The sequence below is a fragment of the Typopeltis vanoorti genome, chromosome 16, assembly GCF_054136105.1.
Source record: "Typopeltis vanoorti isolate ZY-2024b chromosome 16, IOZ_Tvanoo_1.0, whole genome shotgun sequence".
NCBI classification, from domain to species: domain Eukaryota; kingdom Metazoa; phylum Arthropoda; class Arachnida; order Uropygi; family Thelyphonidae; genus Typopeltis; species Typopeltis vanoorti.
This window is the reverse complement of record NC_143564.1, coordinates 70543634-70564353: the sequence shown is the minus strand read 5'-3', so window position 1 is coordinate 70564353 and position 20720 is coordinate 70543634. Positions and strand designations below refer to the sequence as shown.

Below are 20720 nucleotides of genomic sequence, written 5' to 3'. Positions count from 1 at the left end.
AACTTCAAATTGAGAAAGGCATAGATACATAACTGAAATCATTGTAATAAATTTTTTACCCACTCAACAAAGTGCTTTATCATGCAATAAGATACATTTATTTTAAAAAGATAGTTTTATAGAAGAAAAAAATGCATATTCATTTAGATGAAAAAATAAATAAAAAAAAATTATTTTAGTAGATTGGAGAGTGCAGCCACTTATTCTAGTCATCAAAAAATGGGCACGAGAATGTGAAATCAACAATGCAAAAGATATGACTCTCTCTAGTTATTCCTTAGTATTGATGGTGATACATTTTCTGCAATGTAAGTAAAGCAATAGATTAGATGCCATTAAAAAAATTATAAAATATTTATACATTCAAATATGATAACTGTTGATGCATATAAAATGAACACAAATATCTAATACAGTTAAGAAAAAATTTGTAAATCTTATTTATGAAAGATTAATCATATACTTGTCATAGATTAGTACAGTAGGTTGGATAAGGGTTAGATGATTGAAACCCTGCTCACATCATTGTAATTGATTCTTAAAACGTTGTGGTTACACCAAGTAATGTTGTTCCACTTGAAGACGTTGACAAATATCTTTACCTGAAGTGCGATTTGAATCCACAGCCTGTTTGGTTGTAAAGGAGAAGTGTTATCCATTTGGTCCAATTATGTTCATCATAAATGCTATTTTCATATTTGTTAAAAAGACTTGTAGGATGAATTGCATTTGAATAGGTTTAGTGTTTGGTGCTTTGAAAAATTATTCAACAAAAAATGAATGTGAATAGTCAAGATAACTAACTAGATGATTGCATGAAGTTATAAATGTGTACATTATATTAAGAGGTGAAAATTGTAAGTTATGCCCCCAGAATGGGAGGAATAGATTTGTCAAGAAAGAAAAGTGAAAACTGTAGAAATATAGCATGCAGAAATTTTGCAAAAGGCAATTGACAGAATATCACATGGAACCCTATTATGCAAATTAGAACAAATGAGGCTGGACATAACAGTGGTTAAGTTAAGAGGGTGGCTGCTGGACAGATTTCAAAAAGTGGTATATGGAGGAGCAGAATTGAAGCAAAAACAGATAAATAGCAGTGTTCCACAAGGTTCAGTACTTAGACTATTGCTGTTTAATTTGTAAATAAATGACATAAGAAATAACCTGAAAGGAAATATTCAGTTGTTTGCTGATGATATACAATTAGGTAGAGTAATAGTTAATCAAAGTGATGTGGAGAGCTTGCAGGACAATTTAAATAAGTTGTCAGTATGGGCAAAAGATAATGGGTGTCAGTTTAAAGGAGAGAAATGTCAAGTTATGCATTTTGGGGAAAAATAGATTACAAGCTGCATATCACATTGTGGCACAATAGATGAAGCTAGAGATTTATGCATGGTGGTGACAGAGTTAAAGTTTAGAGGACATATATTGCTAAGGTAGCTCATAAGATTACTTGGCTATTGAAGAACACATTAACATGTAGAGATAAGGAAGTTGTTATTCCTCTTTATACACCTTCTGTATCACCTTGTTACACCCACATCTGGATTACTGTGCTCAAGTCTGATCCCCTGGGATGAGGAGGTGGTGGAGAGGATTTGGATGCAAGTGACCAAGATGGTGAGTGGCTGTGGAATGTTCCCTATAAGGAGAGATTGAGGATGTGTGGATTGCAGCAGTTGGTTGATAGGAGAAAAAGAGGAGATATGATAGAAACATTTAAGTTGCTTAAAGGGTTTTGCAGGATTGATGCAGGAGAAATGTTTCAGTACTTAGCTACAGGGACCAGAACAAGAGGTCTTCCCTGGAAGTTGAATAAAGGTGTGGTTAGTAGGGGTGCGAGGATTAGATTTTTTGCTTGGATAGTTTGAGTGGAATGGGTTGCCAGAGTCAGTTGTGAGTGCTTTGTCTGTTAATTTTTAGGGTTCAAGGTGAGGTATGATATATTGTGTGGATAGATTTGGGTCTCCTATAATGAGTTTTCAGATTCCATGGAGGTACCTGAATAATAATAGTGGAAGATTTTGTCGAGGAACCAGTTCCATCTTCCTATCCTATTTGAGCTGGCTATGTTTTAAGTTATCAAAATACTCATCACCTTGGTGGAAGCTAGCATGCATATGTACCAGTGCCAGAAGCATCAGTAATGAGGTAAGGAGTTCTTGGCAGTAAATGTAAAGGAACCAAAAATTGGCATTAGTTGAGACCTTGCAGACATCCTTCCAAGAATGGAGTATCATGGGATGAAGTGTATTCAAGGAAGACAAAACCGGATAGGATAATGGTGTAAGATAAGGCTAACCAAATGAAATATACATGAGCCATAATCATTCTGAAGAGGAAATTTTATGAAATTATCCATCCACATCCTTTATGGATGTGGATGGATAATTTCAACTATTGGGATATATCCTTGGAGGATAAAACATGCGAGATGAGGGGAAAGAATTTATAGAATTACTGAGGGATAACTATCTTGAGCAGTACATGATAGGTGGAACTCACAATACGAGAAGGGACTGTGGAACTAAAGCAGGTGATTATAATAAACTGATAAGGCAACGCAGTGTCTTGCCATGAGAACTGCATGATAGAAGAATCAGCAGTGCATGTGAAGTAGTCAAAGGGCATCTGAAGGAAGATCTATATCTGACTGCATCCCCAGAAATAGATATGAATTGCATACGAGCTAAATAGATGGATGGCACTCTAAAGTAAGAGCTACATAAAGAGGCTGCTGTGGATCATATTTTGTGAGAAGAGTTAAATTGTGAATAATATATTATTAGGCTAAGGAGCAGGCTGATTGGCTAAGGCTAATGATAGCCTTAGCCAAACAGCCCAAGGAAAATCTGAAACTTTTATTGCTATGTAGCAAGAATAGAGAAGAATGACCGTTGAAGAATAATCATTGTGGATGGTTGGAAAGTGTCTGATGCAGTAAAATAGCTGGATTGTTAAGTGTTCAGTTTAGTAAGGTATGCGTTTAAAGCAAACTCATTATTCCCTCTGAATACTAAATTAATCTGTGCAGGTGAAAAAAATAGTAGTGGATGAATTAAGCGTTAAAGCTGTTGCAAGAGCTTGAATACAGCAGTGGTATTGAATGAGATATCAGCACAGTTGCTTAAGGAATGTTGAAGAGTTAGAAATGCCCCTAACCTGTTTTCCAAGAGTGGAGCTAGGACTGATGCAGTGAATTATAGGCCAATCAGTATCTCTCTGTAGTCATCTAAGTATTGGGAGAGGTTGTTTAGGCATTACATCTAGAGGGGTAGATAATGATGCTATATAGAAGACGGTATGGCTTTCTTAAAGGTAAGTATAACACTTATGTGGCTAATCCATGATTCAAGGATTAGCCACTTAGGACAGTTTACAAGGAAAAGCATCTCCAAACATCTTTCAAAAATTATGAAGAAATATAAATTGGCTGCTACCTACAAACCAATCAACCAAATCTACAATTGGTTATCTTCTCCTAAAGACAAACTCTCACCTCTGATGCTACCTGGCATGTACAAGTCCCATGCTCCTGTAAATTGTCCTACCTACTATGGGCAGATCCATCAACAAATGCATTTCTGAACATCAAGACCATATCCGTCTCATCAAACCGCAGAAATCTGGCCTCGCACAACTCGGAATTGAAAACAAACCATAGGATCCATTGGGAAAAAACCAAATTTCTACATAGATCTTTATATAAACATGAACATTTATATTAAAAAAAGTGCTAAAGTCCTACGTCATAGACCTAATTTGAACTGTAATGACGTTCTTACTATCCCTAAAGTCTGGGAAATGATCATCCTAGATTGCGTAACATAATTTTGTTATCTCATTTTAATTTAATCATGTTTTTTTTTTTCCAGATATATTTTAATTTATTTCTATAACACGCTACTGCATGCATAGAGGGATCCCATTGTAAGCATGCTCCCTAACTGTTAATTCCTAGTATTATTTGAATTAACTGTACTGAAGATGTCCTATGATACTTAGGATGAAATATTTACTTAAAAAATCTTATTACTGTGGTTACGTGTATATGTTTAGCCATGAATGCTCCACAGGTTTCATTATACAACAAAGTTTGTATTGAAATTGTCAATTTTATGCTCATTTTGAAATTTTTTGCATATTTTAAGTTGAACAGCTAATTAAATAAAACCAATTTACATATAATTTATTATTTGGACATATCTATAGTCTCCTAAGACTTATCGCAAGAAACCCAAACTGACCCATGCCAGGTCATACTATTGCACCATATCACCTCTTAAAAACATTCACTGAGAAGCTCCTGCAACTTTTTATGGCAATCCATTCTGCTTATCTACCAACCATAAAACTGAGTCTTTACATTCTTGCTAACCACACAATTGCTCCTTTTCCAGGAATTACCCTCTCGATCCCCATCCCACTATCTAAAAATTTATTATATATTTATGCTATAAAATCCTGTTCATACTTGCACTTCTAACGTAGTCCTTCTTTTCCATTTGTTAACCAAATTTTGTAATCTGTAATCTCTACTCAGTGAGCATTTTGCAAGCATGTTACTATCATAGTAACACATCTTGGAATCCTTTCCAAAAGTCTAAGATGTATAACTAAAGAGGTGGGTGAGGTTTCTTGGCCACAGGACTAAATCTTTGAATGGTAGTCTAGGTATTAGTACTGTTGAGGTCTTATAAACAAGACACTTGTTATTTTATCACTAGTCAGTGTTTATCAAAGTCTAAGTGATCCTTAATCTGATTTTGTTTCTTTACCATGCAGATCACTTTCTAGCTTGTGCTTTCTGCTATTAAACTTTCTCATTACATTTCTCCTTATCTTTTTTTTTCATCAGTTTTTTTTTAATGCTGCTCCTACTTAAATTGTTTTCTTTCTATATTCCCATAGTTGCTATATCCTATAATAAGATACTGTGCTTATTGAACTAATTTTAACAAAAAGAAAGATGGAGATTCTTATCTCCATCTTTCTTTTTATTCCTCCCTCACAGCGTATAACAGCAACTGATTACATATATTGTCATGATACTCATCTCTCACATTTCTTCCTTCCCATTTTCTTTGTTCTCTCCTGCTTTTGCTCTGCTCTGCTCTCCCTTACATTTTAGTTTATGATCATAACCTCTATCAACAAAATCCACAGTTCCTATGATTTTTCACAAAGTAAAATTAATGACAAAAACTCTCCCATTGTCATATACCCAATGATTCTGGTATCACTAAGTATGTATTGCAATATGTCTCCTTGGTTTGCCAGGTACCTTTTTGCATCTTTCAATGACCATCTTATTTCATTCAGTGCCTTGAGGTAATGCATTTGTTACTCTGACTTCTTATTCGCACATTCAGTTGAATTTAACATGCATGATTCTTAAATGACATAATCTTCAGGAAACAACCTTCAAGTACTGTTAGTTAAAAAAAGTGTGGTATAGTACGATATTAACAGAGGATAGCACAGATCTATTACTATTAGTCATATCATACTGTGTTTGGAACTCTTTGTGATTTTAATTTTTTTTTTTTTAATTTAAAACAAATTGTTATTTATATATTTAATCCAATTATCTTTCTTTTTCTTTAGGTGGCTGTATTCCTCCTGTGTTACCGTGTCTGCAGAAAATAAGAGCAGTAATTATTTTTCTATTTTAATTTTTTTTTTTAAATTTAGACTAAATATAACTTAATTCATTTGTGTGTGTGTGTATGTATATATAGGCACCTTCAGGGGATCAGAAATCATTGAGGAAAGGATCTTGGAGGTGCAATTCCTTAGTATCTGTCGTACCTCTCCCTGAAAACTCATTTAAAGATGCATTCCCAATATCCATTGCCAGGTTATGATGAATGTATTCACTCACTACTTGCATGAAAAGAACCTGGACCTCACTTGCTTCCTGACAACATCCTTGCTCAGTTTCTAGGGGCAACTTTGTGTTCTTCCCTTCCCCCATACACATTTTTGTTGGCTGCAAAATTTTCCTGTATCTGTACTGTATTTTCTTAAACTATTCCTCAAACTTGGAAGTTCACGCATCTTTAGTTTGGCTTCATATGCCAAGTTCCATAAGCCAGATATAATTCTAGTTATCATTGCTGGATCTTTTTCAAGTTTTTCATCTCCATGGAACTCGGGTGACCATGTCTGAGTACAGCAGTCCATAATCAAGACCTTGTAAATGGGGAGAATAACTCTTATTCCTACAAGTTAGTGTTGTTTTCAACATTGCAACATCCGATGTGAGTTGTTAACCACTTTAGCAATGTGGCCTCTAAACTGCAATATTGCTGTTCACAATTACCCTAGGTTTCTAACTTCAACTACTTGCAGCAAATTCCCATTAATATAAAAATGCATAACATTGCACTTAATGTTAAACTGATTCTCATTAACATTTTCCCTTAGAATTTATCAGCCTGCATGGATTCTGTATCAGATGTGTGTTCCTTATCACCGAACCCAATCTTTCATCATCTGCATATAATTAGATACTCTTAAAGGAAGCATTCAATTAAATGCAGATGATGTCTTTAATATAAAAGTAGGATTCTACTATTCATTAATAAAATTTATAGAGACAACTACCATATTAGAGTATTAACTTCAATTTAATATAAACCAAAATTACTTGAAGTTTCAACTTTCAAGGTTATCTGGAGTGTACATATCACTACAAAAAGGTTCCAATACGCATAGTATGCTAAAGTAATACTAATCTGGTCAAAGACTTGATACTACTGGCTTGACTTCTGGTTAAAAAAAAAAAAAAAAAAAAAAACTTACTACATCAAGCTACAGTCCTGCAATCTGTTTGGCTAGAGACTACCAACTGATAAATCAAATCAAAACAATATGGATAGTGGCCAGTATATGAAATAAGAGTTAAAATTATTGCTTAGTCGTGAAGTGAGGGTTTGCTGGAGAACTTGAAAAAAACAGACATTATATGGGCTGAAAGTGTGTTATCCATATTCTTGGGATAACACACTTATTTATTTTCATTCATGCCAAGTTTTAGTATGATGTAAGGAACAAGCTCTCTTCCAATCAATTTGACTAGAGTTAAGAGCACAATTAGAGAGGCAAAATGTGCAAAAATTGTTAAATTTAATGTGCCATTTGTGTTGTTTTTTTTCCACATCAGAATTGTGCATCTTGTTTTACCAATATAAGGTAGGTTACAGGTGCACTGGATTTGGCATACCACAGGATGGGGTGTGGGAAGGGGAATCCAAGGAGTTGAAAATGTTTTTCCAGTTTTGCAAGAGGGGGGGGTTAAAGGTTCAATTTTAAATAGAATGCTGTAAATAGAAGGTCGTAAGTAGTATGCTATATAATTACACAGTTCAAAAACCAAATTTTGTTACCTTTAATTTTGTGTAAAAGTGGTTAAAATTCATAAGATTCCAGTAAGAATGTAGAAGATAAATATCAGGAAGGTGGCAAAATGTTCTGGAAGTTACTGAAAAATCTTAGAACTGGAGGAAAGAGTACTGTGAAAGGAACCACCAATGATAAAGGTAACACGAAAGCGGAATATAATGATATTCTAGATGTCTAGAGTAATTACTTTGAAAGACTATGAAATGAAATGAAACAAGCAGTGACAGAACATTAGTAGAAAATATTCAAGAATGCAAGTAGGGATACATATCAGTACTTAAGGTAGAAAAAGCTATTATTATTACAGGTATCTCCATGAAGTCAGTAGACTCATTGCGAGAGACCCAAACTATCAAAACAATATCTGTCATATCTCTTCTTGAATTCATTTACAGATGAAGAACTGGCAACTTAGTCAGGCAATGCATTCCACCCACTCACTAGCCTCCAAGCAAAAAAGCTAGTTCTCACACCCTTGTTTAGCCACACTTTTCCTTAATTTCCAGGAATGACCTCTTGTTCTTCCATCACTATCACACAGCTGAAACATTTCCCCTGCATCAATCTTATAAAAACCTTTTAGTAATTTAAATGTTTCTATCATATCCCCTCTTCTTTGCCTATCAACCAACCTCTGTAATCCACAAGCTATCAATGTGGGGAGCATTTTTTTACATCACTCACCAACTTAGTCACTCTCCTCTGAACCCTCTCCACAACTCCTCATCTCCAAGGAATCCAGGTGACAGACTTGAGCACAGTAATCCAAATGTGGAAGTATCAATGCCTTATAAAGGGGAATAATAACCTCTTTATCTCTGGATGTTAGTGTGTTCCTCAATAACCAAGTATCAAGCCTGAAATGTGAAATGGCAGCTGGTGAAATGTTGTTATTGCACAGGCACCTCCATGGTGTCCTAAGACTCATCATAGGAGACCCAAAGTATCAGCACTATCATACATCTCCTTGAAACTATTACAGACAGAGCACTCGCAACTGATTCAGGCAACCCATTCTATTCATTCATCACTCTCCAAGTAAAAATTCTAGTCCTCATGCCCTTGCTAACCACACTGTCACCCCACTTCCAGGGATCACCTCTTGTTCTGACCCCTCTAGCCAAGTGCTGAAACATTTTTCTTACATCAATCCTAAAAGATCCTTTAAGTAACTTAAAAGTTTGTTTCTATCATATTCCCTTCTCCTTTTTTTTGCCTATCAACCAACTTCTACAATCCACAAACCCTCAAGTTATCAATGTGGTGAGCATTTTTTACATTACTCACCAACTTAGTCACTCTCCTCTGAACCCTCTCCACAACTCCTAATCTCCAAGGAATTCAGTTTGACCAGACTTGAGCACAGTAATCCAAATGTGGAAGTATCAACACCTTATAAAGGGGAATAATAACCTCTTTATCTCTGAATGTTAGTGTGTTCCTCAATAACCAAACATCAAGCCTGAAATGTGAAATGGCAGCTTGTTATTGCACAGGCACCTCCATGGTGTCTCATTCCATTCATTCATCACTCTCCAAGCAAAAATTCTAGTCCTCGTGCCCTTGTTAACCACACTGTTGCCCAACTTCTAGGGATAACCTCTTGTTCTGACCCCTCTAGCGAAGTGCTGAAACATTTTTCTTGCATCAATCCTAAAAGATCCTTTAAGTAACTTAAAAGTTTCTATCATCCTTCCCCTTTTTTTTTTGTCTATCAACCAACTTCTACAATCCACAAACCCTCAGTCTATCCTCATAGAAAGCATTCCACAGAACACTCTCCATCTGTCTCTGGATCCTCTCTGCCACTCACTGCACCCAAGAAACCTAGGTAAACTAGACTTCAGCACAGTAATCCAGATGTGGTTGGATCAAGGCTTTATAAAGAGGAATGATTGCTCCATTATCTCTACTTGTTAATATGTTCTTCAATAACTAAGCAATCTTGTGAACTGTGTACTTTAGCAATATGCCCTCTAAACTTCAGTTCTCTGTCTACTACTATCCCCATTATCTGTGGCATCATCAGTTTCCTGGAGTACAGTTCCCTCAATGTGGTACACAGCTAGTAATCTGTTTATCCAAATAGCATAACTTTACACTTTTTCTCATTTAATTGGTATACATTATGTTTTGCCTATACTGTCAGAATGTTTAAATCATTCCAAGCTCTCTACATCACCTGACTAACTTCTACCCAACTTTGCATCATTGTCATCATCAGAAAACAATTGAATATCTCCCTTTAAATTATTTCCTATATCATTTATGTATAAATTAAACAGCAGTGGTCCAAGCACAGAGCCTTGCAGCACACTACTAGTCACCTTCCTTCTCCTGGATTCTGCTCCTCCATATACTACTCTTTGGTATTTGTCCATCAGCCACCCTTTTATCCATATCGCCAGTTTCATATACATCCCCATTGTTGCAGTTTGCATAATAAAGTTCTATATGTGCCCTATCAAACACCTGTAAAATCCAGCAGTCCATTGTGCAGCCATTCCCTTTATCCAACTCAGCTGTCACCCTGTTATAAAATGTTAATAGATTACTAAGGCATAACTTACCCTTCACAAAACCCTCCTGCTCCTCAAAGTAGCATTCTTATTCACCCATTCCTGAATTCTCTTTTTGACCAACTTTCCCAATACTTAACCACTCCTGAAATACTGACTGTTCTATAATTTACTACTACAGACTTAGACCCTCCTTTATGCAAAGGAATTATTTTGTCCTCCTTCCACTTCTTCTCTTGGGACTTTGCTAGAGCTGAGACTTAAATTGTAGAACGTAGTCAAATGCATCACCAGTTCACTTGCACATTCTAGTAAAACATGAGCTGATATCTCATCCCATCCCACAACTGTATTTACATTCATATTCTGCAATATACCAAGTACCTCCAGTTCTTCAACCTCTGTTCTCACATCAGTCCCTGTCACCTCTGCATAACATCTTCCTTGGATGATATGCCCTTGCAAAATGATCACTCAGTAGCTCAACAATTTCACCTGCCTTTGTTACCTCCCTACCATCTATACTTGTTAAAGTTATCATTTCATAGTCATTCTTCCTACTTGCCACATAAAGGAAAAAACTTTGGGATTTCTTTTTTGCCCTCTGCTCGGCTAATTTCTTCTCATAATCTGATTCTGCCTTGCTTACCATGCTGATCACTTTTCCTGCCTTATCCTTGTAATGTTAATGAGTTAGCTGGTCCCCTTTTTCCTTATATAACCTCCATAATTTTTTTTCACAGCTCATGCTTAATGATACTACTCATCTGTATAACTCCTACCTGATTTATTCTTCTTACACTTAGATATATAATGTGATCTTGCTTTCTCCAGATATCCATTAATTCTCTCCCTCCCACACTGTGAACATCCTTCCCTAGCAAGATCTTTATGCCATGGAACTGCTTCAAGCTGCCTCCTATGCACCACTTAACTGGAATTCCCACATGTTTTGCTATTTTCTTAGTTATGGATAGGTCTTCTGATCCTATAACAAGATTCAATGCTCTCATACCTTGAGTTCCCCTCCATCATATTTTGCTTTAAGTAGTTACACTATCAGTAGGTGTATAAATTAATTTCCTTCCTTACGGGTAATCTTTTCTCATTCTTTGACCAGAAATGCTCAAATATGGAAATATAAACTTTTTGCAGTGGTTACAATGCATAATTCAGAGTACCTGCTCAGATAGTTGAATACTAGATGATTAGAGTAGAGTTCTCATACTATCTTTGAAAAGGGAATGAAGCTGAATGTGAGAATTAGTAATTTCTCTACAAAGTGTTCCAGGTAAGATTTATGCAAGCATACTTGAAAAGAGGTTGAGAAAGACTGTGGAAGAGAGACTGAAAGAAGAACAGGTTGGACTTGGGCCAAACAGAGGTTGTCAAGATCAGATTTTCACTTTGAAAAATAGTTGAGAAATCATGGGAATATGACAAGGATCTATATTTAAATTTTGTAGATCTGGAAAAGGCATACAAGGTGCCAAGTGAAAATCTTTTCAAAACACTAGAATTATATGGTAAATAGAAAATTATGCAGAGTAATACATAGTCTATATCTAAGATGTAAATCAGCAGTTAGAACTGAAGGAAATACAGGAAGATGGTTTGATGTAAATCAGGTGTTAAGATAAAGGTGTGCACTATCTCCACTCTTATTCATCATCTATATGGATCACATTATGAAAAGTGGCATAAAACTTGATATTAAAATCAAAGATATTGAACTTAGTGCTTTACTTAATGCAGATGATGTTATACTTTTGAACATATCCAGTGCAAGTCTCCAGGATTCTCTAACCAAATTGAACAGCTGTAACAAATTTGGCATGAAATTCAGCAATAAAAAGATCAAAACTATGAAAATAAGTATAGAAAACTTCATTTGCATTTTCAGTGGAGAACCTTATAGAATAAGCAAAACATTTGAGCTATTTAGGCATAGTTGTGCACTTTTTAGCAAAGATGCAAATTAAATCTGGAAATAGGCAGCAGTATAAACAAAGTTGGTATGGTTGGGAGCCAGTTAAATAAATGTGTATGAGAGAAATGAGCCAAAACACTAAACTGTTTGTTTACAAGGTGGTATTCATATCATTTGATCAAAGATTAGAGATTTCAGATATGAGAATTCTGAGAAAAATTAAAGTTCTGCACAAATGCTGTCAATGGCAAAATTGTATTAAAAAATTAAGATATTAGCATCAAAAACGTGCTTGATGTCAAGATAGGCAGGAAAAAGACCTAGTAGGATGACCAAGATCTAAGTGGACTGATTAAGTCAGAACTCTCCTAGAAGACTGAAATGTTAGCTATGACAATCTAGTGCTGACAAGTAATAGGCTAATTTGGTGGAAAATTGTTAATAGCAGATTAATAATAATGTAAACTTAATCATGTAGTACTGTCATAGAGACATCCCTCAAGAGTGCATATTAGGAAATTGATGATATCATGTATTGGCCACTGCTAATACTGTTTTGTTTTATCTGTTAGTAGTCTCTTGCTAAACAGGTAACAGAACTACTAACAGATGAATTAAAACAGTATTGGTGGTGGCCAATATATAAAATTATCAATTTCCTAATATGCACCTTCAAAGGGTATATAGGGTACTATGACAGTACTACAAGATTAAATTCTGCATAACAGATCTTGATGTAGTAAGGTTTCTTCACCAGAGGTCAGGTCAGTAGTATAAAGTTGACCAAATCAGTGTTACATTAACATATTACTTGTGTTGTAATATAGCTTATATATATAAAGATGTGTGTGTGTGTATACTCCAGATGATGCCTTTGGTATGAAGGTCAAAATGTTGGGTAATTATTTTGGTTTATATTGAAGTTATTACTCTAACAGAGTAATTGTCTTTATAATTTATTATAATGAATGGAAGAAGCCATCTGGGAACTATGCTATGCCATAATCTTAGGTTGCTATTTCAAGAGACATGCTTCTGCAGATATATTAAAAAAAAACCTTACAAATACCTGCTTTTCTTTTGCTAGAGCTTTCAAAGGCCTAAATGTAGTATAGGTTTTTGTTTATGTCTTACTTCGTGGATCTTTCTGTAATATTCAAAGGAACATAACAAATCTTCATGACAAAAATTCTTTCAGAAATTGCAATACTTACGAGGGTGATCTGAAATGTTCTTGGCCTCGACCATAAATGGCAACACTATCTGCAAGATTTTTTTTTTCTAAGTTGGTACATCTGTCATAAGCATCCATGTGAAATTGCAAGTCATTCTACCATAGTTTGTTTTATACAGCTGTCTGAAGCAAACATGTTGTTTGTATCCCTTGAAATGGATAAAATTGAGTATCGTGCGGTTATAAAATTCTTTGTAAAAGAAAGTTTAAAGCCAAAAGAAATTCATTCGAAGTTATGGGCAATCTTCTCCTTCATTTTCAACAATTAAGAAATGGGCTGCTGAGCTATGATGAACAAGTATACAGGGGTGCAAGAAAGTTGCAACTTTTATGAATACCTGATTTGAGAGGTCATACATTAGTTTTACAGGCCACCAGTGTGCTCTGTAATGCACAAAAGAAAATTTTAACAGTCTATTAATGTCTGGTCTGTGAGACTTTCTTACACGAAACTCCTTTTATATGAGAGTACCTGAGTTAAATTTTGATTTCATCTGATGCTCTTAATTTCTAATAAGTTTACCGGGTCTATGTTATCTCTGTAGTTATGTGGTGTTATTGAGTTACACATGTTACTATACACATGTTATGTGTATAGTTACAGCATTGGATGCATTTGACTAGTGTTGCCTGCTCTTCAGAGAATCCCCAACCTGATGACAAGAAGATTACCATCCATATCCTGCTGATTAGTTGTCAGTGGGAACCCTTACCACTCTCTAAACGAGAAAAGGTTCTCACTACCTCTTACACAATGGAAAGAAACCCCTACTGGGACTGTTAACTCTGAGAGGGAAATCATAGCAAAGTGAGTAGCTTAGCCATTTGAAAGTGCACAAGTCCTTTCAGAAGGGGGGGGTGCCATTCCACTTCTACAGTTGTCTTGGACCCTTTGGGCACACTATTCACAGAATGTACAGCCAATATCACCTTTAGTGACTCAGTCGTTAAGTATGATAGTTACATGCACTTGTTTACTCACACATGATTGAATTTCTTCACTTTGGCGTTGAGTCTTGGGCAGAAATCGCATTACATCAACACCTCACAATGGGCATTGCAGTGCTTTATTAATTTAATTAGTCATTCTTCTGAGTTGGCTGACAGCTGAAATGGTCACATCATATGTGCTATCCAAGTTGCCATGTAACTCGAGACATTCTGTGAGAAAGCTCTCGTGCTAGAATATTTTACCATATTAGTCCAATGCTTAGGACCCCAGAAGATTCAACTTGACAACTTCTTTCTTGTCTACATTACTCTTGACTAGAAGCTGTTCACCTTGCAGATCTCCTGCAGATATGGGTATGGTCCAGCATTAAAATAATTTTCTTCCCTCCTAGATTTTCAATTATTAATGAGTGGTCTGGACAATATGTGCATTTTCCTGTTCACACATGACATTGATTTGCTATAGGTTTTGAAACCTCTTGTGTGAGGGTTAATATAAAGTACACACACACACAGTAGAGTACTTAAGTTTTGCAAATGCCTTTGATAAATTTCTACATAAGTTTGTATTTAGTTACAAAATTAGTTTTTGCTTGGAGAGTAGTGAATAACTGGAATAGGTTGCCAGTCTTGTAGGTGCCTTGACTGTGAATGAGTTCAAAGCAAAGTACAATAGATACTGTGCAAATGTTGGATAGTTCTTGACATGATGTTTAGGGCCTCTCTCGATGAGTCTCAGGACTCCTCGGAGTTGCCCATAATAATAATAATTGGGGGGGGGGGTAAGAATGCTGCAGATGTTTGGTTCAGAAAAAGATTTTCTCTTCACCAATCTGATAGCCTTCCAGTCTCTCCCCCCCCCCCTCTCTACTTCAGAACAAGAGGCCTTTAGAATAAGTTGTATAAAGAGGAACACCGAAAAGTGAAGGGCAGGTTTCATGAATGTATAACAGAATTTTCTGAAAAAATTGGGCTGCTCAAATTTTACATGCTTGGGTGGAAGCAGTTTACTCTATCAAGGAAGTTTGAAAATTTCCTTCATATTTTAAATTTGTTGCAGTGGTGGAGAGAACTGAGAAAATTTCTGTTCTTTTTCCTTCAGGGAAACAGATTAGTCTTTTTGAGCAAATGGGCATGCATATCAGTTCAACATTAAGTGTGAATTTTTACACTATAGCTCAAGAAGATGAAATGCAGTATATCATATTAAAATTGAATTTCAAGAAATGAGATCTGAACACAGTAAGTGGAGGATTGAAATTTGTAGGACATAGCAAGAGTCAAAAAGGAGTTGTAAGGAAGTGATTATGCATTTGTAGCTGAAGATGATGACACTGGAGATGGTTCAAAAGCAATTAAGCTTTTATGATCGGAATGTTGATTTAGGACAGATTCAGAGAAGACAAATGAAAGAGCCTGTTAAATAGAGGCAGTTTCATCAGAACTTATAATTAAGATTTATAAATTGGTGCAAAGAGCATATCAAATAAATGTGGGGAGGTATAGGATAAAGGAATGCAAGAAAGCAAAACATCTTCTTGAAGCTGCACAAGAATCTTATGAAGAAGAGTAAAATAAATTTCATACTCTCATAACAGTTGGGAACATAAGCCATAATTATACAAATAACACTTACTACAGATTTAATACGTAAGTTTTTCATTTAACATAATTTCCTTCCTAGTATGACCTTGATATGAATTTCAGATTAAACAGAACAGTCACAGAAGACTTGAAAATGTGAGCCACTTGGGCATCATACAGAGTGATGTGGTGAAAGACTCCATGATGAGTCTTTTGCCTCCATGGAGGCCTGAAGAATAATAATAATAATAATAATAAAAATACATTAAGATCGTTACTGCCTACAGAATGCAGAGAAGTACTATTTGCTATAATAGCGATAATTTTAGTCCATTTCTGTCCTAATTCAGACTAATGGAACCAGGCTCATGCAATTCTGTGGACAGCATGGAAGAGGGGGAAGGGGATGCAGAAGTTGTAATGGTATTTATGGCAAGACTGTGTAATGTAATAGAGGTGTTCATCATGATGAATATCTGCCAATCTACCAGTATGGTCAAAATGATAATTCGCACTGACATGTAATTGGATATGCTCTGGGCCTGCGGTGAAGGTGAAAGTTTTTCTTGCAGGATCTAAAAAAGCAGAAATCTTGTTGAGTAACTCCTTTAACATAAGGAATGGTGGCATGACACTTCTTGGGAGGTCCATGACAAGGAAGCCTATAATTAACAACTTTGACATTCTTGTTAAAGCCATTTACAAGGAAGGTGAATGTGAAGTAGAGTAATTTATTCCCTGAGATAGCAGTACCTCAGTAGGATGCAGAAAGCAAGTTGTGTATATCAGTCATATTGGAAGTTTATTTTGCACTTGGTTAGACTATAATAAATTTAGTTTAATCCTTTATCCAAGTGTAAGCAAACAAAGTTTGCACCTGAAAATATCTTTAGGACTGAGGCAAGGTGGTGCAACTCATAGCAAAGGTGGACCAAGCTCTCATCACTCCTCGTCTCAGTATCTCCCATAATGCAAAGCACATCTCCTTGCAGACATGTATACTGCTATGCATTAAGAGAAAGGCCACTACCTACACCGGTTTCGACCTTTATCGAGGTCTCGTCAGTGAGAGGCAGACCCAGAATGGCGATACTAAGGGAGAAGCAATGGATGTACATGTCTGCAAGGAGATGTGCTTTGCATTATGGGAGATACAGACAAGGAGTGATGAGAGCTTGGTCCACCTTTGCTACGAGTTGCCAAGGGATGTACCACCTTACCTCAGTCCTGAAAATATTTTCAGGCACAAACTTTGTTTGCTTACACTTGGATAAAAGATTAAACTAAATTTATTATATCAGTCATAATGGTTTAGGATTTATAACAATGATGATATGAAAGAGCATGAATGTAAAAACCAGTATGGGTTGCCTTTCTAAAATCAGAAATGAAGGCTACCATCTGGTTTACAAAGATCTAGAAGGGCAATTCAGTTATCTTCTACCTCAAGAATGAACTTGGATGCATTGGCAGATTCTGTTGCTCTCTGGGGGGAAATCTTTAAGTTCTGTAAGGGTGTTGTCCAAGGATGTCATCTGCATATCTGTACCATAAGGAGGGTTTAAGAGAGTGGTGGCCAGTAAGCATTGCTTGAATCAAACATTCAAATTGGCATTTGAAGTAGCCAGAGTGTAAAAGACAATCAAAGAAGTAAACAATATCTTTAGGAATGTCTTGCTAGAGGAAGTCCAGTGTTTCATCAAAGGTAGCATTAATGAATAAAGTCACAATATCTAAACTGAATAAGAGATCAGTGGGGTAAAGATAGAGTTCTGATATCTTTTTCTCTGAAATGAGAACTGTTCTTAATAAATGAACATTATTTTCCTCTGCTTGCTAAAAGTAATTTTGAAGAGTGTTTTGCAATTTTGTAGCAAGGAGAAATGATATAACAGAAAAACAAGTGAAATCTTTCAGTGTGTGTGACAGAGTACAAGGACAGAACAGCTCATTAATAGTATAGTTAGCAAGGATTAGACTTTTCTTCTAGTTAGCTGTGAGTGAAATGGGCTAATAAATACATCATCCTCACAATAATTTAAGGAGAGATGTCAAGTGGTATTGTGTGAGCTGAGTAGGATTCCAGGTCCTTGGAATCCTGTAGATTCTCTCATATTATCTATTTGTAGTCCATCCATTACACCACTAAATGTGCATGTTAACTTTTTTATGGACAGGATTTTCACTAATAAAAAAACTTATGTTTCAACTGCTCTGATATCTTCAGAAACACATCAGTAATATGCAGTAATGTTTAAATGTGTTCCAAAGGTCAGAAGGTTAAATGAGGTAGGTGTGAAATGGATGAATGAAGAGATTAAGGATACAATACAGAGGAAAAAAAAGCATTATGGAAGCAACATAAGAGTAGTGATAATAATCATTTCTGTGAGGAATACAAAGAACAGGCAAGGAGGATGACTCAGTTGATAAGAGTAGAAAAGTTCAGTATGAGCAGCAGTAGCTAATGAAGCAAAAAAAAAAAAATCCTAAGGATTTCCTTCAATATGTAGCCAACAAAAAAAAACATTATGGTAGGGTGCCATTGATTGGAGAAAATTGTATAAGAACAATTGCTGCAGAGGATATGGTTGAGATATTTAATGAGCACTTCACAAAGTCTTTTATTCTTGTGAATGTGACATCATGGAGAGTTTGAGAGCAGTGGATAATGAGGAGAGACTAAGTGAGTAAGAGGTGTACAGAGAATTGAGCAAATTTGACGGTAATAAGGCTGTGAGACTTGAACTAATATATCACTGCATATTTTGAAGGAATGTGCCAGAGAGTTGACATCTGTCTTGATGTATTTGTTTAATATGAGTCTTACATTGGGTCAGGTTCCAGAAGCATGAAAGGAAGGCAAGATTGTACTGCTTCATAAAGGAGGTGACAGAATTCAAGCATCAAATTATAGGCCAATCTGTTTGTCAGGTATTGTGCTTAAAGTGTTTTGAAAAGGCAGTGAGAATCAGAATCCATAATTGGGTTGACAACAATGGTATTATCATTTGATGGACAGCATGGATTTGCTAAAAGGAGGTCATGTTTTAGTAATCTACTTACTTATTGCAATAAGGTAATAGTAGCATGCACAGTAGTATACTTAGACTTTGCAAAGACTTTTGATATATTACCTCATGATAAGTTGATAGTCAAACTAGAGCATGGAATTGGATATTAGACTAGTGCATTGGATTGGAGATTGGCTGTCTGATAGGTATCACCAAATTGTGTAAGGGGAAGCAATATCCTAGAAGAGGATATTGCCTCCTATGTCAATTCACCTAGTCTATTCAAGTCTTCTTGTATATATAGCAGACCTTGTAAAGCCACAAGATATGCTCTATTCCTGATAGTTCATCCCAACTTTGCATCATCTGCAAACAACTGAATATCCCCATCTAAATCTTTGCCAATATCATCAACATACAGGCTAAACAGCAATGGTCCTAAAACAGGCCCTGGAGGCACACCACAAGTCACTAGTGGTGTGCCCAACCAAAATAGAGCAGATCTTGTGGCTTTATGAGGTCTGCTCTATATACAAGAAGACTTGACTAGACTAGGTGAATGGACATAGGAGTAGAGATGACAATTCACTGTAGCAAAACGTAAGGTTTTAAAATTTGGAAAAGAAAGATGGGATGAGATGTAGAATTTATGCTTGGTGGGAATATATTGTTGGAGGCAGAGGAAATAATAGATCTTGAGGTGATGGTGGATAAGGATTTAAAATTTATTGGACACATTGCCAAAATGGTGAAGACATCACAATGAATTCTGGGAATATGCAAAGGACACAGACTTGTAAAAGTAAAGAATTCTTGTTCCATTTGTATAAGGTCTTGATTAGGCTACATGAACTACTGTGCACAGATATGGTCAGCTGGTTCTCAAAAGAATGAAGAGATGTTGGAGAGGGTCCAGAGGCGATTGACTAAAATAGTTTCTGATCTCTGGAATGTTTAATATGAAGTAAGGTTGAGATGATTCATTTTGCAGAATCCAGAGGTTAGGAGGAAGAGGGGTGATATGATAGACATAAAAGTTGGTAAGGGATTGTTATAGGATTAATGTTAAAATGGTGGGCTATTTGGTGTGAACAAGAAGTCATCCCTGCAAACTGTATAAGGAGGGAGTGAGAAACAGGTTTTTTTTTTTTTTGTTGCATGGAGAGTTGTGAATGATTGGGATGCATTGCCTGAGAGTGTGGTGTCTGCAAAGTATTTAAATGTTTATGGTGCAGTATGATGAGCTGGGTGTATGACAATAGGGACCTCCTAGATGAATCTGTGACTCCATGAGATCTTAGGATAATAATGTGCAGAGTCCAAGGAATCTATATCCCAATACATAAAAATATAAATTCTTATGCATTAGGATGTAGAATACATAGAATTTATATGAAAAATCAGTGCATCAGAAGGGGATGTACATTCTAATGGTATATCCATTTAGTATTATTGTATGCTTCCATAGTCTCAAGGCTCATTATGAGTAGTTTCATACTAATACCTGTCACACTTCAACTTAACTATGTTGGCTCTCTCTCTCTCACTCACTCACTCACAAACGATGCATTCTGCTCTCGCACTGTGTAAGCATTGAATATGAGAAATAGCATTCACTAAAGATTTAATCCTTAAGTAATATTTTTTATTTAACATAAATTTTTGGTCTAGTATCAGGGATATCTTTTTCAGATTGTTTTAACTCTACATTTCTTTTCTACATTCCTTACACATTATAGTATTTTTTTTTATTTTTGCTGTAAAGAGTAATGTGCTGTCTTATGTCATTTTTACAACAGTTGCAATTTGACTACTGAATTTTATTCACTCTGCTGTGACTCAAATTTCTAGAATGATTAGTTTCTTGGAGCAAAATCGGTGATATATTGAGAAATCTTTCCAAGCCATTTCATTACTATATAGATTAAACAGTACTATCTAAAGTTAGTCCTACAGCAATTTACTGAGCATTTTCAGTTGTCTCTCCACTACTTCGACACCTGAGAGTATACTGGCTATCTCATGTCATTATATTCTATCCCTCATCTCCAGTTTATAAAATAATGATCCAT

The 20720-nt window shown here is 35.8% G+C and overlaps 1 protein-coding gene across 4 annotated transcripts in view; it reads left to right on the top strand.

Moving 5' to 3' along the window:
- The window catches only part of LOC150098114 (poly(A) RNA polymerase gld-2 homolog A-like), a 315041-nt gene that overhangs the window by 278649 nt on the left and 15672 nt on the right, over positions 1-20720 (top strand). For all 4 annotated transcript variants that reach the window (XM_090406209.1, XM_090406210.1, XM_090406207.1 and 1 more), the window contains 2 exons: positions 180-308; positions 5617-5663. In XM_090406209.1, coding sequence (XP_090262335.1) covers positions 180-308; positions 5617-5663 — 176 coding nt within the window. The remainder of the gene's footprint in view (positions 1-179; positions 309-5616; positions 5664-20720) is intronic.